At 37.7% G+C, this 16,918-nt stretch overlaps 1 protein-coding gene across 1 annotated transcript; it reads left to right on the top strand.

The window, feature by feature from the left end:
* The first annotated feature begins 229 nt into the window (after positions 1-229).
* On the top strand, positions 230-3,289 carry LOC143887329 (abscisic acid 8'-hydroxylase 3-like). Its single transcript, XM_077391433.1, has 9 exons — positions 230-441; positions 530-848; positions 1,434-1,586; positions 1,694-1,960; positions 2,040-2,126; positions 2,207-2,285; positions 2,370-2,476; positions 2,551-2,669; positions 3,015-3,289. The coding sequence occupies exons 1-9, from the start codon at positions 230-232 to the stop codon at positions 3,103-3,105; spliced, it is 1,434 nt and encodes a 477-aa protein (XP_077247548.1). The 3' UTR covers positions 3,106-3,289.
* The last annotated feature ends 13,629 nt before the right edge of the window (positions 3,290-16,918 follow it).

Here is a 16,918-nt window from a genome sequence, read left to right as displayed (position 1 = left end):
AAAACAAACAGAGAGATTCCCCCTTTGATGATAACAAGCATGACTTTTAATAGCCTTGACTAAAAGTTAAATAAGAATTATCGCTCATAACAATGTTAATGCAATCCTAGAAGACGGCAGAGAGGACAAATGGCATACATAACAATGGGGGCAAAGCAAAAAAATATAAGATCTCCCAAGCATTTATATCTGATCAAATACCAGTTTCATTCCCTGAAAAAAGTCAGCAATGGAGTTGAGCAGCTTACAGATCTTGGCCCTCCTCTCCGTGCTCGTCCTCTCGGCTTTCTTTTTCTTACAATCGCGGGTCTCATCATCAAGAGATATACGAAAAATCCCCGGTACCCTCGGGTGGCCAATCATAGGGGAGAGCTTTTCTTTCATATCTGAATTCTCAAGTCCATCTGGTATTTTCAGTTTCATGAATAAGAGACAGCAAAGGTATACAAACTAAGCATGAACCAGCATAGAAATGATGTTTTCTAAGCCATGTTGAGATTTTAAGATTGTTTATTTTGATCTATTTCAGGTATGGGAAGGTGTTCAAAACTAGAGTTTTAGGGAGGTTAATGGTCTTCACGAGTGGAAGAGAAGCATGCAAGTTCTTATTGGCTGGAAAAGATGGGATGGTGAGTTTGAACCTGTTTTATACAGGGCAGCAGGTTTTGGGCCCCGCGAGCTTACTTCAGAGCAATGGAGAAATGCACAAGCAGCTTCGACGACTGATTGCTGAGCCCTTATCGATTGATAGCATGAAGAAACACTTCCAATTTATTAATGACTTGGCCGTGGAGACACTCGATGGGTGGTCGGAACGAACAGTCCTTGTCCTTGAAGAGGCTTCGTCGGTGAGTAGTGAGCATAGTCACAAATATTTCTAGCTTTTTTAAAATATCACGATTTTATCCCGACATTTTGATGAAACAACAAAGTCCCGAAAAAATCTTGAGAATTTAAAAAATATCATGATATTTTAATTTTTATTATTCACCATGGAAAAATCTCGTGATAATATCATGATAATTTTACAATATTTCTTATTTAAGATTTGTTCTTGAATTGGATATTTTTATATGTTTTTATTATTTTATTGTTTTTAGTTTGTTTCCTGGTATAAACCCAAAAAGTAACAAAAAAATTTAAAATCTCTGGGAATATAAACTTCCCGAGAAATAATTCTAGAGAAATATTTGTAACTATGTTAGTGAGATGGTTCGAGCGGTTTGATGTTTGAGTCAATCCTTAGAAAATGATCCATGTAGATGAACCCAAATAGTGCCAGGATTAGACTTAGTCAATTTGAACAGGGTAGATCCGTTCACTTTCTTCATGAAAATTTTCTAAAGGATTCATTAGCCGTCCGCAACTAGTTGGGACAAAGGCTTAGTTGAGTTAAGTTGAGTATAGTGTTCTAACCTTGGGGTGTGTTGCAGTTCACTCTCAAAGTGATTGGCAATATGTTGATAAGCTTAGAGCCATCGGGCGAGGAGCAAGAGAAGTTCAGGGCCAACTTCAAACTCATGTCTTCCTCATTTGCATCCGTGCCTTTAAAAATCCCAGGATTTGCTTTTCACTTCGGCCTCAAGGTAATATGCACCATACCAAATTTATCACCTACATTTGAGATAAATCATAAATATGAGAACTGCTTGTGACAAAACAATTTTTTAACCATGGCATCTGAATTAAACAGGCAAGGGAGAATATGTGTGCCATGTTGAACTCAATCATTTCCAGAAGGAGAGAAGGGAAGGATTTCAAATTCGACTTTTTACAGTCATTACTGAAAAAACACAGCAACGAAGCAATAGGACAGGATGAGGAGGACAAACTTAGTGATTCACAGTTGAAGGACAATATCTTAACTCTGTTGATTGCAGGTCATGATACTACAACTGCAGCTCTTACATGGCTCATCAAATTCCTGGGAGAAAACCCACCCATTTTGCAAAATCTCAGAGTAATATGAAATTGGTAACTTATGACTAATTTGATTATCTTTTGATGACCAATACTAGAGTCTTATGATATATTTACAGGAAGAACACATGGCAATAAGAGAAAGAAGAGATGGTGGTTCAAATCTCACCTGGTCTGAAGTCAATAACATGCCTTATACCAGTAAAGTGAGTAAATTCCCTACTATTTACAACATTTGATAATAGAAAGTTTATGGTTTCTCATTTTTCTCCTTTGTGAAGCCCAGGTGATCAATGAAACTCTTCGGAGAGCAACAATATTGCCCTGGTTTTCAAGAAAAGCGGCCCAGGATTTCGAAATTGATGGTATGAAAACACAAAGCAAAGTGTAATATTTCATGTTGAAACCAGTCTTTATGGAACTAACAATAAATTGTTTTAACATCTTAGGATACAAAATTAAGAAAGGCTGGTCTGTGAACTTGGATGTAGTATCCATCCACCATGATCCAGAAGTTTTCGCCAACCCTGAAGAGTTTGATCCATCCAGATTTGACGTAATTTCGCATCTAATCATCAAATTATCCTTTTATTAATGAGTGTTGCATATAACTCTTTTGTGTCATTGCAGAAACCCCTGAAACCCTTAAGCTTCCTTGGATTTGGTAGTGGACCTCGTATGTGCCCAGGAATCAACCTAGCAAAGCTAGAAATATGCATTTTCATCCATCATTTGATCTGCAGATACAAGTAAGAAGCAAAGAGAAAGAAAGAAAATTTCCTTTAATTTACGCCCTGTTTGGATTGCAAGAATTTTTTGGAAAAGTTTGGAGAGGAAAAATATTTCTAAAAGTCCTTATTTTTTACCACACAAAAATAGATTACTTGAACCAACCCTATTCAATTTTTACTTAGAGGGTCCTTCAATATATATAATGATATCCCTCTAAATTAACCATAATCATATCACTTCCCCTTAAACTGTTGAAAGGAAAAAAAAATCGCAAGAAAAAAAAATTCATCAGAAATATTTTTCTTGTAATCCAAACAGGGCCTTAAGGTTTCTGAGTCTTACTGTCGTCATCACAACTGCAGGTGGAGACCTCTGGAAAAAGATTCCTCTGTGCAACCGACGCTCGTCCGAATGCCCAAGAACAAGTATCCCATTTTCGTCAAACCACTGTAAAATTCCTGAAAGAGGATTGCCAATAAAAAAGAAGACGACGAATTTGCATAGAATGTTAAGAAGAATGATAACAATATCTCCCATAGACTTTTAAATGTCACTATCAAATATCAAGTGTCTTATTCTAACAGAAAATAATGGTTCAAAGTTACAAATGTATTAGTTATGCAGACTACAAGCATAGTTTTCCTTCTCAATGGCGATGTTGGGCATCACTATAACATGAGCCGCAAAAACAAAATATATATGAGAGAGAATGAAGTTACATCAGATGCGTAAATGAGGGAAAAATTACATATTGGTCTCGCCCTGTAGGATTGAAACTATGAGCATAAAATATCATGACTGGTTGACTGGAAAACGAAGGAATGTAAACATTTAAGGAAAGGCATCATAAGCCCACCATCACACTGAATATAAAAATGGTCATGTTTAAATCAATGTTACAAGGATCACCCGGCCTCCCATCCTTTGACCCGCGATCCGGGTTCGCCGACCCCAAACCTGGGTTGTTTTCGACTCGGATCACTAAAAATGGCAACCCGGATGACCCACGGGCAATGGAGAGATGCATAGAGAGGCGAAAAAAGGGGGGAAGAGAACAAAAAACAACTCTCCTTCCCAGCTTTAATCTAATCATACCTCATTGGAGGCCGAAAATAAGAAGAAACTGAGAAGAGGTAAAGAGCCTAACTTGAAACAGATGTTGTTCAATAGAAACTTTCACTAAAGATCACCAATCGAAATACAATCCATGTACAGTATTATAAAACCTCCTTCCTTAAGGGGCGGTGTAAAAGGAATAAGAAAGGAGGGACAAGGGAAACTGTGGAAGGCATGCAGCCACTTAAAAACCCTAAACAAAAAATCCTACAACAAGCCTACTAATATTGGAACCATAAGTTTTAACCTCTTTTTGAACAGTTGTCAAATGTTATTACCTTTCCCAAAAACTGATATTGTCACCATAAGTTTTAATCTCTTTTTTAAATAGCTGTCAAATGTGATTACCTTTTCCAAAAATTATCAGCAGGCACCGGTTGATATGCTTGGCCATCATATTTAAGATAAGGCCAAACAATTCTTTAGCATCTCTTGGCATAGCATTAAACTAGAGAGAGAGAGAGAGGGCGTACCCGAGCGACCCGGATTAGCGCTCCAAATTGACCCGCGACTCCATATAGCGATCCAACTTAGCCTACACTCATCGCACAACGTACCGAGCTACCATCATACCTTGTACTCATTCACGTACTGCATACAAGAACGAACTTCGTTCTAGGTAACCTTGGTTTAAATCCAGTTTCTTCAAGGGTTTTTATAATCAAATCATGATCGTCAACAGCTACCTTAACTGTTGTTCCTGCAACATGTTAAAAGTACAGTTAGCCATGAATTTGTCACATGGAGATGAAGGGAAAAGAAAGTGAAAGAGGGCACACCAAGTTTGACATTGATTGTGGTTGGTTTGTCTTTGTTCTAAAGAGGTTTGGTTCTTATATCTGCACAATCAATCTCACCACAGACCCGGGGGTGTCAACCTTTACACATTCCATACTCTTCCTGAGAACAAAAAAATAAAAAGTTTCCTGATTAGCCCAAAGCATAATGTGGTTCAAGTAACTAACTCGACTAGGATACCATGTAGATTGCCTTCTTTACGACAATTGGTAATGTGCGCACGTATTTGATCTTCTGTAATTACAAAAGACGGGCAAACCAATCTCACACCCCGACTTCAAAGTTCAGACTGTCTGGAATGCACCCCATAGTTGCTCTCAATAAAGGATCACCTAGGTTGTTCATGGAGAAATGTTGGATCTGTGCAAGATCACTATAATCACAGTCCAGATTATAAGTGTGACCTGTAGCAGTTTACATCCAAACATAAGGAGAGGAACTTGCAGGTGAAAATGAAAGTCACTTCAATCAAACGTTTGCACCTCTGGAAGACCACTTGTTGAAGTTGTCAAACCTAAGGCATTCGCCTAGCCAGCTGCTATATCGATGTCATTAGTTAGTCATTTCTGAATCTACACTTATATTATCAATATTCATTCCTTCATTATCATTCATATAATCAATATTCATTCCTTCCATATCATTTGTACCTAAATTATTACCTTCCGTATATGATCTATACATATTCATCTTATGTACGGATGACTAATCTACCACTACAAATGAAAAAAAAAAAAAAAAAAAAACTCCTACACTAATGAGCATCGAAAGGACACTAGGTACATACCCACAGCACTAGTTTATGGTACACTAAAATGATTAGCTAGAAAATCTTGCATTTTGGTTATTAGGATTAATGATCCCTTCCAATTGATTGGAATAGTAAAATATTAAAGATGCTTGCAAACACTACCATGAGATTTGCTAGACCTCCTAAAACGGTTTGGTGTTTGAGAATTGATATTAAACTCTTGATTATTGTTGCTAAAATGCAACTTCTTACTATCCAAAATTTCAAACCTTAAGATTTAATTTGATTCTCATAGAAAATGATTAATTACTAAACTTGGATCTTACCTAAAAAATCATATATTTTTTTTGAAATGGAAATTTTTTTTTTTTTTGAAATGGACCTAAAAAATCATATATGAATTCAACAATTTGCTCAAAAAGGAAACATGTGGTGGGGCTTAATGATTGTTATTGGAAACGTACGCTGTGTTGGGAAGTAAAATTATATACAACTGCAATTATTAAAAATTGTTAAAAGCCAGATGTGGTATCGATAAAATTTAAGATTTTAAACATTGTATTACTGGTCTATTTGGAAAATTTCAATAAATCGCAAATACATTTGATTTTAAGAGTTGTGCATGTTGGGCTGTTTTTTAAATTCTCAGTTTGACAAAAGCATAACAGAAGGAGCCATTGGAGATCCAATATAGGACCTATCAAGTGAACGATTGGATCAATCAAAGGTGGGGCACAATATGTAGGGGTGGGTATGCCTTATAGTATTACAGTAAAGGCCTACTCAAGCATCCCTCTTGTTTAAATATGTGCTTTTCAAAGGGAAATGATATCCACACTCCCTTCTTTTTATAACAGTACTCCTCACTTTACTAAGGATGACTTGATGGCGCATGGGCTGGATCGACGCATGGTTCGCCAGGCAGTGCTGCAATGGATGTCTTATGGCTCATGGGGTGCTACCCTGGCTGCATGCAATGTTGTACCCTGACTGACTTGGCTACTTTAGGCACCTTGGGTCATAGAGACATTGTCTTTAACTAAAACCAAACTCCTCATTTTACAATCTAAGAATTTTATACTTGGATTTTAACCACTTTTGGCCAATGTGACTAACAAAGGCTGATCATGATCATGGTCTCTAGTCTAACAAAAGAAGAAAAAAAAAAGGAAAAAGAAAAGCAGAGAGACTACAAAATAGAAAGATCCAAAGAAAAAGTTGAAAATTTCCCACCAATTAAAGGTTGAATAATTTTATGGGCTTTTATAACATCAGTCTTGGACAGATCTTTCTCCCGTCATTCTTTTTTATATTTTTATTGAGTTTCAAAAGGTATTTAAAATTTTTATTATCTACAACAACATTCGAGACACCCCCTCCCTCACCCACTTTTGATTTTACAATCCAATTGGATTTTCAGAAAAATGCTGTTAAAATATTGCATGTGTTGAATATAATTCATTCAAGCCTCAACAGCGTTATGGGAAAAAGGTCAGCTATTGATGCTTAATATTTTATTTTACTTTTTGAACGGTAACTATGGATGCTTAATATTGACCATTTTTATTACATCGATTTAATGGTCTCCACATATTGACACATTGATGCAGCTAAACTATAATTCAATACACAACTACAGTCAAGCAAAATAACGAGAACAGCAACAGCTCCCCATCACCCAGCCAGAAACTAATTTGCAGAAAGATATGCCACAAAGGAGATGCCATTATTCTCCAAGACTCCCATCCTTTAGTCATCCATATGACTAGCAAATTATCCATATGCTTATATAGTGAGACCATAGGATGTAGCAAAACAAACACATGCCACCCTATCATATGAATTAGTGGCATAGGATCAATGCTTTTCTACCATGGGAACTCATTCCTCACCAACCAACAACCTGAAATATATTTCCTTATTACATGAAACTCTAAATTATGCATCTCATTTATGATCTAAGAGCCACAAAAAAGTCCTTAAGTGATAGGCAATAAATTTACAGTGAGCAAAAAAATACAAATTGAGACTTCATAGCAACAGAAAATACAACCCTTCCAATTTAAGAAGCAAAATAATTAACTATAGAAATTGGGAGAAACTCATAAAATAGTGTCCACAAAAGTGCAATTTATCACTTTCCTACATGTTTGCTGTTGCTTCTAATGATGCTCTGCCTGAATTGGTCCATGACACTGGACGAACTTCCCCCACTTCTTCCTAGCAGGAGCTGTATTACTAACTACCAAAGATTGCATGAAAATACATCTCTTTATCTCACTAAACCGACTTATGATACATCCAATACAAGTTCCACAATAATTTAAATCAACTAAATAACTGGAGGGAAGAGAAACAATCCATGTCGAAGTATAAATGATTAAATAACACCAACTCTAACCACTTAAGCTTTTGGAGTAATTGGTTGTTTCACATGGTATCAGAGTGATTGCCTCGTGTAAATTAGGAAGTTTAATGGCATTCGTATATCTAATCAACTCTATTTTGGCTCCAATGGCATGAATGAACAACAAAGACAGATTAATTATCCCCGTGTTTGATTGATCACACTATTAGAGTCTATTCTATTATGCTAACTTGGAGTGCATGAAATTGTTGTCACTTCCCCTAATTGGTTGAATACATCATACAATGGGCCATCATATACATGACCAATAGAAGTGTGGCTCACCCATTGTAGATGACATAACCCAAGATTAGTAGCTTTGTACAATATGCCATTTGATAATTGAACTTGAACGTTGAAAGCTACTAATTTTTTGTAACCATCACTTCGTAAGTCATTGAGGAGACAATGGTATCATTGACTTGTACAACTTTCTAGTATTTGCATCTTCATAATAGCTAAGCAGATGAAGGGTTTAGATCACCCTAATGTCTTTTGATAATGCAGTGATATCTTTTGGCACCTCTAAGAGTCTTGAATAATTGAGTCATTTCAAGTTTATTTCATAAGAAGATGGTATATGGTAACAATATTACATTCTGCATCTAACTACAGTCTCCTCAAGCCATGTGCTTTTTTTTGGAGTTAAGTAAATCAAAGATTCACTAAAAAAGGATTAATAATTCAAGATTAAAGAGTGTAGATTCCATCCCAGAACTCCAACATTATAGGTTTACTGTTTGTATTATATACCCCAATTATAAAGATAATCATATATAAAGTAGATTGGATGGGATCAAATATGAAATAAATAAAAAAATGCAGACATGTTAAGAAAATAAGGGATAAAATTAACCATATATTCATACTAGCACAAGCAAAGAAAAAATAACAAAATTTTAAAGTTGTATTACATAAGAATGCAAAATATCTTATGTGATAGTGTTGCAGTTCTGTAGGAATAATATATTATTCAAGGGAAAGAGCAATAGTTTGCCATGGGAAGATATGTTGCATATTGATGACAAACTTAAGCATAAAAGAGAACATGCATGCATATATTATGATCACATTCCCTTTTATAAAAAGTATTTTTATTATCTTAGTTGAATGTGTAAAGCTTCTACTTTTAATATGCACACATACAGTACACAATCCCCATCATCTACTTGCTATAGGCTAGGATGTGTAGTGCTACTAGCCTATATTCAGAATTTGACAGTTCAGTCTAGACACTTGTAATATTTTTTTACAGTATGCAGTCTACAGATTTGCAATCTGTCAAATGTCAAATGTCTTCATTCACCTCTTGAAAATAACTGATCATCACATTGACATTTTTTCAAAGGCCGACTCCAGTCACACTCACTTAAAAACTGAAATAAACAAGTGATGTGACTCCAAAGACGACGTGAAAACATCCGCTCTGCAGAGACTGAAAACTATAGATCATAACTTTTTGTAAGGGGTCTTACTTGCTCCCATTACAAGAATGGATTTCACGCAAGATTCATACTATAAGTTAGAGAAATCACAATATCCTTCGAGCACATTTCAAAAATGGAGGTTTCAACAAGATTCGGGCAATCTTGGAGGTTCTCGGAGTTTGGAATTGCAGGGAGAAAAAGCATTTTCCGGAAGAAAAAGCAGCTTATGTTTTATCATCCAACAGGAGAGAGAGAGAGAGAGAGAGAGAGAGAGAGAGAGAGAGAGAGAGAGAGAGAGAGAGAGAGAGAGAGAGAGAGAGATTGTTCTTGACGATGGGAACATGCTAAGTTTATATTTGGGAAGAAGTTGTGCATGAGTTTGAGTTGCCCCCGATACTTTTTTCTGTGGGTGGAAAGGAAAGCTGCATCTCACATTATGAGAGGGAAAGATATTAGGGATCTATGATGAGTATATCCGAAAAATGAAAAACCCAATCCATGATGGAATTGCTTTCCTTCTCTACAAACAACCAACCGAAAGAGATGGAAACATGGAAAAGGGTTTCCTTTCCATCTCTTTCCACCCCTTTCTTGCAAAACAAACATGCTCTGAGAAGTTGGTTTCCAAGTTTATTCGTGCAACTTTGGCAAGTCGCCATGTGGAGTTGAGTTTCTAAGTTTGGAGAAGGGAAATGGCCTTGCCCTTGGTCGCGCTCGGCTCCTGCTCTGGGAGAATGGGGTTTCCTATTAGGTCGCCTCAATGGGTCACGCATCCATTGGCAGTCGGATCTTACCCCTAACATGGGCCACCACATGATCGTCTACAAAATCAATGGTCCCGATTACACATGTCCCAATGCGGTATAGAGAAAGACGGATTTCTCACCACCGGAAAATCCTCGCCTCAAATAGTGAAACCAAAGTTTGTTTACACTAAGCCCAAAATCAACCACCAAAGTAGAAGAAGAACAATGCCCAAAAAGATGTGCTTCAATATATGATAGAAAGAGCCGCGTTTGAGTGCTTTGACTATCTACCTCCTTGAATTATTGTACTGCTATCTTTGTATTATCTTTGTTTCTTTAGGACCACCTCGGTTCTGTTTTTACACACACACACATATATATATATATATATATATATATATATATATATATATATATATATTCTATTGCCCTTTTCAAAAAAATATATGATAGAAAGAACAGCACTACAAGATAAAGAACAATAAAAAAGAAGAAAGCTTGCACACAAGAAAGCTTGCACAAAAGAAAGCTTGCACACAAGAGAGCTTCAATGAAGCTTCAATGGAGGTCTAGGTAGTGGAGAATCTCTACCAAAGTGAAGTTAATTAGAATAGGCTTAGTCAAGGAAAGTAAAGAGAAGATAGCTTAGGTAAGTGGTAGTAGGTATGGGAAAGTGGTATCTTAAATGCTTAGGGAAGTAGTGGGTTTGGAGTTCCAAGTAAAGGTTTGAATTTGAAATAGGTAGGTAGTTGGAAAAGATGGAGCAAACATGTGTGGCTCACACATGCGTAAGCTAGGCAAAAAGACCAACATGCCCATGGACACAAAAGTACATATTTGCCCTCACTAAAACACTCAAAATAAAAATAAAATAAAGCTACCCAAAAAATACACTTTAAAATTTAACACTCCCCCTTAAAGTGATTTTTTGGAAACTACTCCAAGCTTATCCCGAAGTAGCTCAAATGGTCCTTTGGAAAGTGACTTAGTAAAGATGTCGGTAATGTTCTCTTTGCTCCTCACTTCCGCTACACCAGTTGTACCATCTAACACCTTTTCACGAATGAAATGATGCTCGATCTCAATATGCTTTGTTCTTGCATGACAAACTGGATTTGTGGCAAGTTTGAACGCACTTTGGTTGTCACCAAGAATGGTCGTCGCCTTGTGGATAGGTAAATGGACATCTTCAATCAACCGCCGCAACCAAACACATTCTTGAGACGCAAGAGCGGCGGCCTTATATTCCGCTTCCTTTGTTGAAAGAGACACCGAGTCTTGTTTCTTACTATACCAAGAAACACCCGCCGATCCACACAAAAACACATAACCGGAAGTAGATCTCTGATCATCCAAGTCCCCTCCATAGTCGGCATCGGTAAATCCATTCAACACAAAATCAACCCCTTTCTTGTAAAGCAACCCAAAGTCAAGGGTAGAATTCACATACTTCAAAATTCTCTTTACCGCCTCCAAGTGTGGTTTCCGTGTCGCTTGCATATAGCGACTAAGAAGCCCAACGGAAAAAGAAACGTCCGGTCTTGTAATAATCAAGTAGATGAGACTACCCACAAGAGCATGATATGGTCGCGGATCCGGAAGAAGCTTGCCTTCTTCTCGCCTTATCTTTATGTTAGGATCAAGAGGAGTAGCGGATCTTTTACTTTGATTCATCTCAAATCTTCCAACTAATTTCTCCGCATAGCCTTTTTGAGAAACTAGCACTCCATCTTTCAAAGTTTCCACCTCCAAGCCAAGAAGGTGACTTAGCTCTCCCAAGTCCTTCATCTCAAAACGAATAGATAGCTCCTCCCTTAGCTTTGCAACCTCAACATCATTATTGCCGGTAACTATTATGTCGTCGACGTAAAGAAGCACAATGACAAGCAAGCCTTTGTCTTTCTTCACAAATAAACTAGAATCAGAGTTAGAAGCAAAATAACCACAAAAATTGTAAGTATTCGGCAATCATACCATGCTATGCCCTTGGAGCTTGCTTCAACCCATAAAGAGCTTTCTTGAGCTTGCAAACATGAGCCGGATGATGACTTTAATTATAACCTGGCGATTGCTCCATGTAGATGTCTTTGTCAATCTCACCATACAAAAATGCATTTTTCACATCAAGTTGAAACAATTTTCAACCTTGACAAGCGGCCAATGAGATAACAACTCGGACGGAAGTCATCTTTGCAACGGGGCTAAAGGTCTCCTCATAATCCTCTCCATACTTTTGAGAAAATCCTCTAGCCACCAACCTTGCTTTGAACCTATTCACACTTGTAAGCCCAATGGTTCCCACCTTGGCATTCCCATCTTATTTTGATGATTCCAATACACAAGTGATTTAAGATCACTAATGTGTTCAATTGTCTAAGTTGTAGATCATAATTGCTTAAAGACAAGATTGCTTGGATTGAGGCCAAGAAGCTCTCATTAGACCACTTATGAAGGCCAAAGACATTGGAGATCCAAGACGAATGAAGACTTGAAGAATCTATTAAAGATCGAAGTCTATTAGAATGTATAAGATCCAATCCTAGTTTAGGATTTTGAAAGGCATAAATAATGTAATCTAACACAGCCCTAAAATGTTTAAGAGATTGTCCTTGTGGTGTTCCAACAATGTGGAACCCTCATAACAATCCCAACTTGGTGTAAAGTTGGAAGCCCAAGAAACATAATTGAAAATCTGTTGCTGATAGGCTTCTCGGAGCTCCGAGCTCGGAACTCCGAGAAATCCTCGGAGCTCCGAGATTTGGTCAAGTAGAAATTTTCCAACTTCTGTTTGTATTCCCGGAACTCTGAGATTTTTTCTCGGAACTCCGAGACCACTATAACGGGAAGAAAAATAACCGTTGGTAACTTTGTCAGATTTACGACAATGCCACTAAACGGTCATATTTGGGTTTTTCTATATATATGGGTATTCCCACCTTCCCATTAATCAATCCTAACACTAAAAAACTCTACTTGAATATCTCAAGAGTGAATCAAAGCTTGTTTATGCCTCTCATCCTCTAAGATTAGGATTTGGATCATTAGGCTAAATTTGTACATCTTCTACAATTTGTAAACCCTTGTGAAGGATTATTTTTTGTTCTTTCGTTCTTATCAAGAACTTGTATTGGGCGAGTGTTCGGAGAAGCAGAGCCCACTCTCTGTGGTGAAGATTGCCACCAAGGTTAAAGGCGATCGGAATTGTAATCGGCATTGATCTTCGCCGAAGTTAAGAAGATCACATAGTGAAGCCATCAACGGGTTTGGTTGGTGGAGTGGAGTAGGCCTCGCGTTTGGAGGACCGAACCACTTTAAATCTCGGCGCACTCTCTCTTAATCTCTTGCTTTACAATTGCATTGCACCTTTAGATTTAACTTGTGTGCTTGAATTTCATCTTGATCTCTTAATCTTCAAAATTGGGTTTAAGTTTTTAAAAGGGTTAAAACTTGTTAGCAACCTAATTTTTTACCTCCTCACTTGTTGCCAATTCGGGACCACCCTTGGAATTTCAACACTTGTAGACACCCCATTTTGTTTTGTTTTAATCAACAAATAAATTAGTGTGTTAAATCCATGTGAGAACCCCCTCTATCATTGATTTATATGTTTTAGGTCATTAATATCTTGATCTGACTTTACGGATCATCAATCGGGACAAAATAAGCTAGGGTCACTTCATAGCCCGGACCCTGATTCCATTCCGAGACCCGATTTCCGTAAATCGTTAGATCAATGGCAGATCATGACCTGGGTCTAACCATCCAAAACCACCTAACCTCTCCTCTCATCCTAACCATTCAAACCTCACCTAACCTCACCTAACCTCTCCTCCCATCATAACCATCCAAACCTCACCTAACCTCACCTAACCTCACCTAACATCACCTAACCTCACCTAACCTTACCTAACCTCACCTAACCTCACCTAACCTCCTATCCCATTCTCCTATAAATACCCTCTCATCTCACCAAAGAAAAGGAGGAAAAAAAAGAAAAGAGGAGAGAACCCCTCTCTTAGAAAATTCAAGCCCTCTCTCTAGACCAAATCCCTCTTCTCCATAAGTTTGCATGGAATATCGTCTACAAAAAGGTATGTCTTTTGGAATTTTCTTTTCTTTTCTATATTTGTAGGATTGAGTGTTGTTTTGCGTATATTTTGGTTGATGTCATGTTTAATTTTGTACTAGTTTGGCCTTGGTCATGTTCTCACTTATGCTAAATATGATTAATGTGTTAGGGTCATTAGAACCTATTTGCAATGGGATGTTGAAATCATTGGCTTGTTAGGGAATTTAGATTTCTTTTGGGAAAACAATTCATTAAAAATTTTGAACATTTACAAGAAAGAAAACTTGAATTTTACATGAATTATCAAAACCCATTTAATTTGGCTTACAAAACCTCCATCTTTCAATTGATAACAACAGCCCCCACTCCAATTTGATAACAACAGCCCCCACTCAATCTCAAGAACCCAATATCCATACCCCACCTTGCCAAGTAGATAAAAACAACCCCTTTTTCAAACATCCCATTTGAATCTAATCTCAGGCCCATTCAAGCCATTTTTCATATTCACCGTCTTTTAATCACTAAAAAAATAAGAACTATCAAAAGAAAACATGGGGGTGCCAATATCATTCCCGTCATAGTGCTAGCTGTTAGACTTTAAACAGATTTTTCGACCTCTAAACAACAGAATCGTGGGAAATGGTTAACTACAAAGTCGTAGATATTTTCGTGCCGTTTCCAACGAGTATTCGTGCTAGATCAGACAGCGAGCGGTTAAAAAGTTAAGTCCAAAATGGTTGCGGCACACCTTTAGGCATTTCCAGTTTAATGTTGCTGTCCTTTTGTTTGCAACACAAATTCGAACCTCTAAATCACAGATTTACAAACAATGGAGAACTACAAAGTTGTAGCCCTATAAAAGATCTTTCCAACGCATGTTTGTACGTTGAATTTGGCCAAGCGGTTAAAGAGTTACGACAGTTTTAGTGGGCTGCATTTGTCAGATCTTTTAATGGTCAATGGTTTGTCGAATTTGTGCAATTGTCAAAACTTGGTTGTGTTAACGTCATTTTCCAAACCAAAATCGAAAGACATTAATCTAAAGTACATCCAACCTAAAATTAACAAAACTAAAATTCACCCATTTAAAATCCACTGATAAAAATCCGTTAAAAGCCATTAACCAAAAGACCACTAAAAATTTCAAATGAAACTAAAACCTTCTAAATAAACAACTTTAAAAGCTACCAAACACACTAAATACCTTCAGATAATAAAAGCTTCAAGAAAACTCTAAAAGTTTCCACAAACCCAAAAGAATTCGAGATTCCCAAGAGCCGGTGGATTCAAAATTCCTTTAGGAACCCTTAGAGCCCAATTTAGGAACACTGGTGTCGTGTCGTGTCGTGTCCTAAGTTTTAGGGAGTCTTAGGTTTTAGGGAGTCCTAGAGTTAGGAGTCCGGCCTCATCACGGACGCTTGCTATGTATAGCAACCGTGCCATAGGTCTAGTTACACTAGTCACCCAATCTTTCCCTAGGACAAGCCTAGTAAACTAGGATGTAAGGCAAACCTGCATTAGTCTAAGGGACCATTTGCATTTAGATGAGAATCATATAGCATCTTAGATGAAATCCTAAGATAATAAAATCTTCAACTTGAATTAAATAACTTCTCCTAAAACTGTTGAAACAGTCAATCCCGTCTAGGTCGGTGTCTTAGTTGAGTTAGGCATATGTAACTTAGCTTAGGTGCACCGAACTACGTCGACTCTGATCCCAGTGAGGCTTGGGTACGTAGGCAGCTTGGATGTCTGATGGCATACCACCCGCGAGTCGGCACCACAAACAAATTGTGGTGTTTTGTATATTAATTTTCTTGTAAATGCTTAATCAAATCACTTAGGACTTTCCATGAAATTAGAATTTTAGGAGAACTTTCACATAGATTGAATCCAGACAAATTAATAAATCAAGATACACATTTAGGATTCACATTGAAATTAGATCATAGGATGCATGTCACTTAGTTCGCACATTAACATAGAGTTGAATGAGCCATTTAAAATAAATTTAAAAGAGTTAGCTTTTGGAATCGAAGACCGATTATCGGGCAAGAATGGTGCATGTGGTGGATAACTCCCCATACCTTCTATTCTCGTAACCAGGTAGCGAGTCTAGATTTCTGGTTAATTACGGGTCCTAGATCCCACATCTAGGTGGCGACTCTGTCAGTCTCTTTCGTGTGGAATTCGGATTGCCTTAGTGATCCCAAGTTCACAGGAAAGATTAATTCAAATCAATAATAAAATGCACACGCCAATCGCGTGGATACGAGAGACCAAGAGAGAGAGAGCGGCGGCTCGCGCCCCACACCCCTCTCGCGGGATCAGGGTACCACAGTTTGGCGACTCTGCTGGGGACCACCTAACTTCATTAAAATTTCAAAAGATAATTCATTTGAATTTAATTTAACTGGCTCATAAAAACTCTATACTTGTTAGATTAGTTTGTCTTGTTTTATTTTCTCATCACATTTTACTCGAACTTAACCTAACAAAACCTGAGGGCATCATAGATTGCGCAAACATATTGCACACACTTACATCACTTGCATCTAAACTCTTGCATCTCACGTGCACACACGTCCTATTTTAGGAACCCGGAGTGTTATCTAGCATGGTTGACTGGGATTTCATCACCTGGTGCCTCTGTGCTAGAGAAGCATTCCACCCTTAGCCTAGTACCTTTATGGTACGTAAACGGATCTCTTGTTCACGTACTGATACGCCGGACACTGGTACAGTATATCGAACAGGGATTCGCGCTAAGGGAACTCTTGGCCTTACCCCTAGATTAACCCACACATGCATGTAGTATACGAACACATGTGCATCATGTGTGTGAGCCTAGTTTAGGATATCCTACCCATTGGTGTCTAGATTAGGCCGTGGTCCATCTTCCAATGGTCACGATCGGTCCTTAGATACACGAACAAAGTCATGAGTCGA

The sequence above is a fragment of the Tasmannia lanceolata genome, unplaced genomic scaffold (genome assembly GCF_043159265.1).
Source record: "Tasmannia lanceolata isolate RefF3 unplaced genomic scaffold, GAP_Taslan_0.1 ptg000012l, whole genome shotgun sequence".
Classification (NCBI taxonomy): Eukaryota; Viridiplantae; Streptophyta; class Magnoliopsida; order Canellales; family Winteraceae; genus Tasmannia; species Tasmannia lanceolata.
Note: the sequence above shows the minus strand (reverse complement) of the source record. Positions and strands in the feature narration are given on the sequence as shown.

Excerpts from the sequence above, each read along its gene's own strand:
- LOC143887329 (XM_077391433.1), top strand. The coding sequence starts at position 230 with ATGGAGTTGAGCAGCTTACAGATCTTGGCCCTCCTCTCCGTGCTCGTC. Across the intron at positions 849-1,433 it reads TCCTTGAAGAGGCTTCGTCG|TTCACTCTCAAAGTGATTGG; the intron begins GTGAGTAGTGAG and ends GGTGTGTTGCAG. Across the intron at positions 1,961-2,039 it reads CCATTTTGCAAAATCTCAGA|GAAGAACACATGGCAATAAG; the intron begins GTAATATGAAAT and ends ATATATTTACAG.